This window comes from Myotis daubentonii, chromosome 3 (assembly GCF_963259705.1).
Source record: "Myotis daubentonii chromosome 3, mMyoDau2.1, whole genome shotgun sequence".
NCBI classification, from domain to species: Eukaryota; Metazoa; Chordata; class Mammalia; order Chiroptera; family Vespertilionidae; genus Myotis; species Myotis daubentonii.
The window spans coordinates 70,960,751-70,971,254 of NC_081842.1; the positions used below are offsets into that span (position 1 = coordinate 70,960,751).

The window sequence follows — 10,504 nt, forward strand, 5'->3', positions numbered from 1 at the left end:
AAATAATCTGATGAACAGAATGAACTGGTGATTATAATAGAATCAGGGACATAGAAAGGGAATGGACTGACTATTCTTGGGGGGGGGGGACGTTGTGGGAGATGTGGGAAGAGACTGGACAAAAATCGTGCACCTATGGATGAGGACAGTGGGTAGGGAGTGAGGGCGGAGGGTGGGGTAGGAACTGGGAGGAGGGGAGTTATGGGGGGGAAAAAGAGGAACAAATGTAATAATCTGAACAATAAAGATTTAATTAAAAAAAAAGAAGTATTTCAAAATATAGTCTCAACACAGGACAGAGTGGCTAAATCTTTTCAATGCTGGTTTTTTTTTTGGTAATTATAAAAATAATGCATGCTAATTGCAAGAACTTCAAAAATTACAGAAATGTCTGACTAGAAATAATAATGCCCAATAATCCTTTCCCCCATTCTCTACATTACTATTGTACAAAATGATGTCATAGCATACACATTGCCCTAAAATCTGTGTTTTTACTTAAAAATGTACCCAAGCCCTGGCCAATGTGGCTCTGTTGGATGAGTATTGTGTCCTGCACCAAAAAATTGCCAATTCAATTCCTGATCAGGGCACATGCCCAAGTTGTGGATTCAATCCCCAGGTAAGGTGTCTTTGGGAGGCAACCGATCGATGTTTCTCACTCACATCAATATGTGTGTGTGTGTGTGTGTGTGTGTGTGTGTGTGTGTGTCTCCCTCTCTTTCTCTCTCTTTCAAAAAAATCAGTAAAAACATATTTTTTAGAATGCACCTAAGTTTGCCCTGGCCTGGGTAGCTCAGTTGTTTAGAGCATCATTCTGATACCTCAAAGTTTCGGGTTCAATCCCCAGTCAGGGAACACATAAGAATCAAATAATGAATGCATAAATAAGTAGAATAGCAAATTGATGTCTCTCTTTCTCTCTTTCAAATCAATTAAAATAATAATATTTTAAGTGCACCTATATTTTCTTTCAAAAGTGAGAGTGCATTACTCTACTTCATTAATTTTTGATGGTTTGAAAGCATTTCATTGTATGACTGCTTCACAAATTTAATCAGTTATCTATGGCTGGATATTTGGGTGATTTTAAGTTTTTCACTACTTCATATTTTCTTTTTTTAATTTTTTATTTTTTTAGAGTGTAACTTCTTTTTTTTATATATATTTTTATTGATTCAGAGAGGAAGGGAAAGGGAAAGAGAGAGATAGAAACATCAATGATGAGAGAGAATCATTGATTGGCTGCCTCCTGCACGCCCCCTACTGGGAATCTAGCCTGAAACAAGGCATATGCCCTTGACCAGAATGGAACCTGGGACCCTTTAGTCCACAGGCTGACGCTTTATCCACTGAGCCAAACCAGCTAGGGCCATATTTTCTTTTTTAAAAACATTTTGTATTAATTTCAGAAAGGAAGGGAGAGGGAATGGGAGATAGAAACATCAGTGGTGAGAGAGAATCATCGATTGGCTGCTTCCTGCATGCCCTGTACTGGGGGTCGAGCCCACAACCCAGGCCTGTGTCCTTGACCAGAATTGAACCCAGGACCCTTCAATCCGAAAGCCGACATTTTATCCACTGAGCCAAACTGGCTAGGGCTCTCATATTTTCTAAAGAAATTTATATTTTGGAACATTTTTATATATTACAAGTTACATTTTCTTCCTGGCATCACCTGCCTGGTTTTGCTGCTTTTCTGTGCCTAAAGCTGAAATGCAACTGAGGCCTCGATGTTATCTCTATGGAGGAAAGGTAAGGGGATATAAACTGCATGACCAGCAATGTGAAAGGTCAAGTGGTCTAGACCCCAGGACTAGCCATATGCCAGGGGAGGAAAGGCCACCCTGGGGGCAAGGTCCTGTGCCAGTTTTGTTTTTTTCTAGGCACCCAGGGCTTTCTGCTCTGGTAACCTTCTGTAACTGGCTATAAATTGCTCAGCCACTTTGTTTAGCTATCTGTCTCGGTTTCCCCATTCCACTTGCCAAGGAATTTTCCTAGCTTCTTACCATCCTGCCTCAATGTCAGGAGTCAAAATGCCCATGGATAGGTATTATATGAACATTTAAAGCCACCAATAAAATATAAGGTCATAACCTCACAAGAGAAAGTGTTTAAAGGGTTGGGGGGGGGGGGCTGAGTGAAGAAGGTGAAGGAATTAAGCAGTACAAATTAAGTAGTTGCAAAAAAGAAAAAGGAAAGGAAAGGAGAGGAGAGGAGAGGAGAGGAGAGGAGAGGAGAGGAGAGGAGAGGAGAGGAGAGGAGAGGAGAGGAGAGGAGAAGAGAAGAGAAGAGAAGAGAAGAGAAGAGAAGAGAAGAGAAGAGAAGAGAAGAGAAGAGAAGAGAAGAGAAGAGAAGAGAAGAGAAGAGAAGAGAAAAGAAAGAAAAGAAAAGAAAAGAAAAGAAAAGAAAAGAAAAGAAAAGAAAAGAAAAGAAAAGAAAAGAAAAGAAAAGAAAAGAAAAGAAAAGAAACAAATTAAATAGTTGCAGAACAGCCACAGAGTCAAACAGCAGCGTGGAGAATATAGTCAATAATGTTGAGATAACTGGGTCTGGGGCCAGGTGGGTGCTTGGGGCAGTGGGATAGGAACCACTCTGTAGAGTATGCGGTTTTCTGACACTGCTGTACATATGAAACTGGTGTGAAATGGTATTGAATATAAACCATGGTTGAAAAATATTTTTGTTTTTAAAATAACATTGAGTCTGGCCGGTGTGGCTCAGTGGTTGAGTATGGACCTATGAACCAGGAGTTCATAGCTCAATTCCCAGTCAGGGTACATGCCCAGGTTGCAGGCTTGGTCCCCAGTAGGGGGTGTACAGGAGACAACTGATCAATGATTTTCTTTTATCATTAATGTTTCTGTCTCTTTCTCCCTCTGCCTTCCTCTCTAAAATAAATAAAAAAATTTTTAAAAGAACATTGGAAAAAAAGAGGAAATGCATGTGTAAAAAGGATCAGTAACAATTCATTTCTGGGGAATTTTAGCTCTACCATCAATATACAGAATGTTTAGGGTAGTGTATTTCAGAGCTGTAATTGGAATAATGCCTTCCTGTTTATTTCACTGAGCACATCCTATGAATCAGTGGGAAAGCCAATTCTTGGACACATTTTTTTTAAAATATATTTTTACAGAAATCAGAGAGGAAGGGAGAGGGAGCGAGATAGAAACATCAATGATGAGAGCGAATCATTGATCGGCTGTCTCCCGCATGCCCCCCACTGGGGATTAAGCCCGCAACCCAGGCATGTGCCCTGACCAGGAATCAAACCATGACCTCCTGGTTCATAGGTCGTGTTTGTTAGCACCATGGTTGAATTTATTCTGGGGGAGCAGAAAATGTTCTATTTTCATCTTCATCTCTCTATTTTTCTACTATAACTTTAGAACAGCTCAGAAAGATGTCCATTCATCCCTTATTATTATATTGTTCTCCAAGGAGAGCAAATGTTTCAAAGGCAAGTGGTCCATCAATGCCTTTGCAACTCAGGGTTGACGTTAGAGGGGTAGGAAAAAAAAGAGAGAGAAAACTGTGTTCAAAATCCATACACATTTGGGGGTCTTCCTCTCAGGGAGCACGCCCGTGCCTTTCCACTCCCTCTCTCCTCCCTCAGGGGCATACCCTTTGCTTTTCCCTCTTCCAAGTTCCAAGGCCCTTATTTTGCTTCTGTGACTTGCCTCTTGAGCCAACACAGCCCAGCTGGCTCACTTCTACTACCTCTTTTACTTTCTAAAATTAACTTTATCTTATAATTTGAAAAAAAAGTCAATACACATTGAATTCTAGAGATGCTTTAACTCAGTATCATATTTGAGAAAGGAAACACTCAAGAATAAGGAAATTGCACAGTTGTAATTTTCTACTATAGCACAGCATCAAGTACATTTTGCCTTCCTTTGAGATATTCAGATGAAAGGCAAGCGTGTATGAATGCAAAGTGCTATTACCTATCTTCTCTTTGAGGCTGCGGTTATTTAGTAATCATTTTCATTTAAGTTACTGTTACTGTCCTATGCATGGCTATGCTTCTAGCTCAGGAGGAAAGCAATTCTTATCATAAAAGCCACCCTATTTCAGAGCCCAGTAAAATCTAAAGCCACAAGAAAATGAATTATATTGAACAAGAGTTAAGGCTTCCAAGCAAAAATGCATACGTACTGCAGAATTAATTAAGCCAGCTTTTATCAACTCTCACTGCGAAGTTCTTTGAGGTGGCTATCTGCGGGGGGGGGGGGGGGGGGGGGGCACTCATGTACTTATGTTTTCTATTCCCTGAATCATCGGGATGCTAGAGCTGAAAGGAAAACAGGGGCTACCATCCATGTCATATCCAGGTCCCCTGGAGGACAACACAGCCTTACAGAGCAGACCTCCTGTGGACAGCACTTGGAAGGAGGCTAAAGGAAGATTAAAACCCCAATGAGGTGGCCCTAGCTGGCTTGGCTCAGTGGATAGAGTGTATTCTTGTGGACCGAAGGGTCCGGAGGTCAATTCCCATCAAGGGCATGTACTCGGTTGCAGGCTCCTCCCTGGCCCCCTGGCAGGGGCTCCTGCAGGAGGCAACCAATGGATGTGTTTCTCTCACATTGGTGTTTCTGTTTTTCCTGCTCTCTTCCACTCTCCCTAAAAATCAATGGAAAAATATCCTTGGGTGAGGAAAAACAAAACAAAAACCTCAATAAGGTGAGAAGACGAGAAATCCTGAATGCAGACATTAGCTCTAGGTGAGTTCTTGTTATCACAAAGATTAGTACAGAGCCAGGTATTTCTACATTTTCAAATAAAGTTGGTTCTTTAAAGCCTGCAGACTCACCAATGCCTCTCTTCCCCAGTAACGTGCCAGCAAACAGCTTGGGAAATCAACACTAATTAATCTACTGACAAGGCTCTACCCGTTGGCTAGGTAGAGAGCAAACTTTGGGAAACATCAATATCTTTTGAGGCAATGATGAGTTTCATGGAGTACTGATAGACATAATTGGTCTTGGCTCAAAAAGCATTTGCATATGTCCTCAGTAACATATTTGAAACTAGGGATCCAGAGCTGCCATGGTAATTGTACAGGTTGTGGTCTTCATGTGGATGCTCCAAAAAAAGATTAATAGAGAGGGAAATAAAGCTCCTGAACCACTTGCCATGTGGCCTGGTTCAAAGCTAAATCAGCCAGGAGGAATTGGCAACTTTTTTTTCTAATTGCTTTACCAAGGGAATGCTTTTCTGCAATTTGTCAGCCCCAAAGTGCCATCTTTTTCCAATGTATACTAAATTTTATATCTTTCAGGGGACTAAAAGTTTTGCTTTTGCGATACTGATTTCAAGGTGATAATTAAGAAACAAGACTCAGAAAGAACCATTGATTCCCCAGCCCCCTTCCCTGTCCAAGAGATTCCAGATAGAAAAACCTGCTTCAGGAAGGAAGTCTTGGGATGGTGGCCTTGGCCTCATTTGAATTAAGCATGATAATGGGGCCCAAGTCCAGTAGCTCAAATGGTTAGAACATTATCCAAATACGCCAAGGCTTTGCTTTCGATCCTAGTCAGGGCACATAGAGGAATCAACCAATGAATGCATAAATAAATGGAAAAGCAATCTGATGTTTCTTTCCCTAAAAATCAATGTTTTAGTACTGGCCGGTGGCTCAGTGGTTAGAGCATGGGCTCTTTCACGGAAAGGTCTGAGGGGTCAATTCCCAGTCAAGGGCACTTGGCTAGGTTCTGGTTCCCTCCTTGCCCCCTGGTCCATGTGTCTTTCTCACCTGTCTCTCTCTTTCCCTCTCCCTCTCCCTCTCCCTTCCTTCCACTTTCTGAAAAGCAATGGGAAAAAAATATCCTCTGGTGAGGATTAACCAAAAATAAATAAAAATATTTTGAAGCATGATCAATAGGAGGGCTTCAGTTAGGGGTGTGTTAACTAGATACAGCCTGTCTCCCATTGCTTCTGAGTTGCCTAGCAACAATTTGCAAGCCAGTGCTCCACTCTTCCTCAACTACCTGTAAATCATTCATTCTCACTTTTTAAAAAATTTGTTTTTATTGATTTCAAAGAGGAAGGGAAAAGGAGAGAGCAATGGAAACATCACTGAAGAGAGAGAATCATTGATCGGCTGCCTCCCGCAAGTCCTACCCGGGGGATCCAGTCCGCAGGGCCTTTACCAGGAATCCACGTTCTACCACTGAGCCAGGCAGCGGGCCATTCTCACTTTTAAAGTCTAAGTCCCCAACCCTACCCCCTTTTCTCCTTTATCCAAAATGACATATATACCCAATGTTGTCTCACTGTCTTTGGCATTTTCATGCTCATGTGAATTGCCCATACGCATGTATTAAACTTTAGATTTTCAAAGAATAAAATAAAAAAGGAAAGGCTTGCTAACCCTACCCGGACGCGCCGGCACAGGGCAGTACGCCCACGATGACGGTGATGGGCAGCTAGTGCGGCTCTGCTGGGGCCCTTACCAGCGGGTAGCGGGCTGGCGGGGGACCCACCCCAGTGGCACGTGCTGGCCGGCTCCCGGGCCACGTGGCGAGGAGGATGCCAGGGGCGCCCGAGTGGGCGAATAGTCGCCCCGGCGGGTGCTCTTCTTCAGCGCAGACCAGTTCGCCAGCGAGGCGCTGCGGGGCTGCGTGCCGCCAGGTACCAGGGAGGAGTTTAGGCGCCCGGCTGCTGAGGGCGCCGAAGTCCAGGTCCTGAAGCCGTCCCGACGGGTTGGATTCCCGCTGGGAAAAGCAATGGCGCCAGAAGGGTGTGACAGATCTTGGCGAATCCGGGCGCCCCGACGGCGCGCCGCACCCGCTCGGGATGGTCCGGTCTACACACTCCACGCCTTGTCAATGCGCTCTCCGAGCGCTGCTGGCACCCGGCGGCGCCACGCCCAAGCCAGCGGCTTTGTGTACGTTACCTCCCTCCTATTTGCATGTAATGAAAGCCGAGCTGAGAGGATAAGTGAGGATAAGCAATTCCCCAAGGTCATCAGCTGAGCTGACTGGGGCTAGAAGGGGGACAGACTTCAAAGTCCTCCCCTTTCAACTTCCTCCAGTCATATAATTTGTACCTCCAGTCCCTTGGGTTTAACAGGAGCAGGCATCCCTTGCACACCCATGTTTTATTCGTTTGCCTCCATCTCCTCCCTGTATACAGCCTAATTTTCTGGGGCTGAAATGAGGACATAGTCTCCAAAACCAACTGTTTTCAAATGAATAAATTTATAAAAACTCTTGAGTATGCATTTAGGATTTCTAACATTTAACAAATCTTGGGGGTGGGGGGGGGTATCAATTTAAAAATGTGTCTATTTTCTCCTGTCAATCTGTCCCTGGTAATTACCCAGCCAGAAGAATTTAGAAGATGAGATAAAAAGCATTATCAATTTTTTAGCCCCCCACATGTGCTAGTGATGGACCTAGTGTTGTAGGCGGCAGAGCAGCACCAGGTGTATGACCAATGGGGTCAGACCAAACCTGGGTTCAGCAACCTCAATATTTGGGTTCTGGCTAGGAAAGAGTTCAGAGTCCAGACCCAAACTGTAAGAGAATGTTTATTTGGTAAATTACTGAGGGAGAAAAGTAATTCCTAGAAGAAATGGACTTAGGAAACAAGTTACAGAGGTAAAGGAAGGGCCCTTGCAGCTTGGGAGTGAGGAAGCTAAAGGTAAAGTGCCCCAGGCAGGGAGGCGGAGGGGAAGGGAAGGAAAAGGGACCGGTGTGCTCCAAGAGATTTTAGGGGAGGTCCCAGGGGATGATCTCAGTAGAATATTCAGCAGTTTTCCAGGTGTGTCCATTCAGGGTTGTGATCACTGACTGATTGGAGGGTACCAGGGTAGGGGGTCATTCAATGCATGGGCAACCATGGCTGGTTTTGTTGCCTATCTGGACCTGGAGCTGAAATGCAACTGAGGCATAGATGGTATCTCTATGGAGGAAAGGTCAGGGGGTCTAAACCAGCCTGACCAGCGATAAACTTGGGGAGAAAATGTCATCCTGGGGGTGAGGTCCCACCCTGCAATTGATTGTCCATTGCTAAGCACCTGGGGCTTTCCACCCTGGCGACCTTCTGTCCTAGCCCTTCAGCCTTGCTCTGCTCATGTTTGTCTTACTACCGAACCGATAACACCAGGATACACAATTGCTTTGGCACTTAGCACATATAGGAAGACCAGAAGATGGAAACCTAATAACCAAGTAATGCTTCTCTTGGTGCATAGTGAATTGAGAAGAGGCTGGGGAGTAGGGAGAAGTAAAAAGGAGAGCATATTAGGTGAGATTTTCAAGGAATGTTATTATTTTATACAACCATTTCAGTGTTTATGTATCATCACGTGGGCAGATTTGTAGGGCCTGAAGCTAATACAACTTTGGAAGTCTCTCTAAGAAAGAGAATATAGCTCTAGCCAGTTTGGCTCAGTGGATGGAGCATCAGCCTGCAAACTGAAGGGTTCCAGGTTGGGTTCAAGTCAAAGGCATATGCCTCAGTTGCAGGCTCCATCCCCAGCCCTGGGCAAGGCTCCAGTGGGAGGCAACCAATCGATGTGTCTCTCTCACATTGATGTTTCTGTCTCTCCCTCTCCTTCCACTCTCTCTGAAAATCAATGGGAAAATATACACAGGGGAGGATATTTCAACAAACACAAAAACAACAATAACAAAGAATATAGCCCTGGACATTGTGGCTCAATTGGTTTAGCGTCATCGGGTGTACCCAAGAGGTCTGGGGTTCCACTCTCCTACCTCCCCACCCTGCCAGGGATGGGTTGCGGCTTCCATCCCTAGTAGAAGAGGGAGGGGGAGACATTCAGGAAGCAGCCAATCAATGTTTTTCTCCATTCCACTCCTTCTTTAAAATCAATAGAAACATATTTAAAGAAAAATATAAAATTATAAATGCAAAACTTCTAGAGACCTTGCCGGAAGCCAGTCCATCCTTGCTGCTTGACACAGTAGCTGCAGGGAAGAAACATCTGCACAGCATATGTTTCAAGGGACCTGGCGTATATAGGATACTGTTCTTACTATGTTTGCTTCCCTTTTTAGCGCTATGTGTTTTAAATAAGGTCACCTCTCTGAGAAAGGTTTTTTCCCCAGGTGGGGATTTTTCCCTGGAGTTAGAGATTAACAAGACTAAGGAAGGGAATAAAACCCCTTAACTAAGTGCCAGGCGGGTAATTAATCACTTTAACTATGAACAATCAAGCTTAAACTACATAATCTTTACTTAGGATAATCTCCTTCAGTTACTTCCTTGTAGCTTAACAGAACAATAGAGTAGTGACCTTGGAATGGAGATAACAAACGCCCTAACCTTTGGAATGAATGGATAAGATTAAAATCAACTGGTATAAATACAGATGTAACAGGAGAATAAAGACAGAACCTGGCTGGAGAACCTGGCTGGAGAACCTGGCTAGGCTGCTGATCAACTGAACGCTGTCTCCGTGTCATTCCTTCTTCGCTGACTCCGTCCACACCTTTGGGAACCCCTGGACCTGCTGGGGTTGGACCCCAACAAGACCTCACAAGAATGGTCCGGAACAAGTGTAGTACCTGAAGCCTTAAACTTCAATAGCTTTATGGTAAATCTTCCTGAGTAGCAAGTCCTTTTCTTTAAAGTAAATGCCTAAGGACCTTCCCCAAGTGAGAATACAAGAAGTCAGAAGTCTGCAATTGGAAGAGGGCCAGCACTGACCATACAGTAAGTCATAATGGCAGAAGAAGAAATTAGTGAAGACTATCCAGCAGAAATCCATGAGTATTTATCAGCATTTGAGAATTCCATTGGTGCTGTAGATGATATGCTGAAGACCATGATGTCTGTTTCTAGAAATGAGTTGTTGCAGAAGTTGGACCCACTTGAACAAGCAAAAGTGGATTTAGTTTCTGCTTACACATTAAATTCAATGTTTTATGTTTATTTGGTAACTCAGGGAGTTAATCCTAAGGAACACCCAGTAAAGCAGGAATTGGAAAGAATCAGAGTGTACATGAACAGAGTCAAAGAAATAGCTGACAAGAAGAAGGCTGCCAAGTTGGACAAAGGTGCAGCTTCAAGATTCGTGAAAAATGCCCTCTGGGAACCAAAACCTAAAAATGCATCCAAAATTGCCAGTAAAGGAAAAAGTAAAAAATAACCTTTTGGTTTTGATGTACACATGTTCAAAAAGTACATCATTTTCATTGTTTAACACAAAATAGATGGTGATTATGTGGCAATGCACGGTTTAAATGTATTCCTTATTGAATTCATATATAAAATTGACATTTGAATTTGTAATGCTAAATACATTTCCCCCCAGAAAGATGATGTTATCTTTATTGATTTTCCTATAGTGTACTGTGAGGTTTTTAACATTGTGGTATATTTTATATTTATAGTTTACCATCTCTCTTGACAGGACTCTTGTTTCCTTATATAGGTCAACCTTTCAAGTACTATTTTATAAGCAACTATGAAATTTAAGTTAAATGTTCTCTGTAAACATTTGTCCATTTTAAATGAATAATGACTT

General features: G+C 43.2%; 1 protein-coding gene across 1 annotated transcript; it reads left to right on the forward strand.

Moving 5' to 3' along the window:
* Positions 1 to 9,685: 9,685 nt before the first annotated feature.
* On the forward strand, positions 9,686 to 10,504 carry LOC132229281 (nuclear nucleic acid-binding protein C1D-like). The gene has a single exon (XM_059686004.1). The coding sequence runs from the start codon at positions 9,701 to 9,703 to the stop codon at positions 10,124 to 10,126; it is 426 nt and encodes a 141-aa protein (XP_059541987.1). The 5' UTR covers positions 9,686 to 9,700; the 3' UTR covers positions 10,127 to 10,504.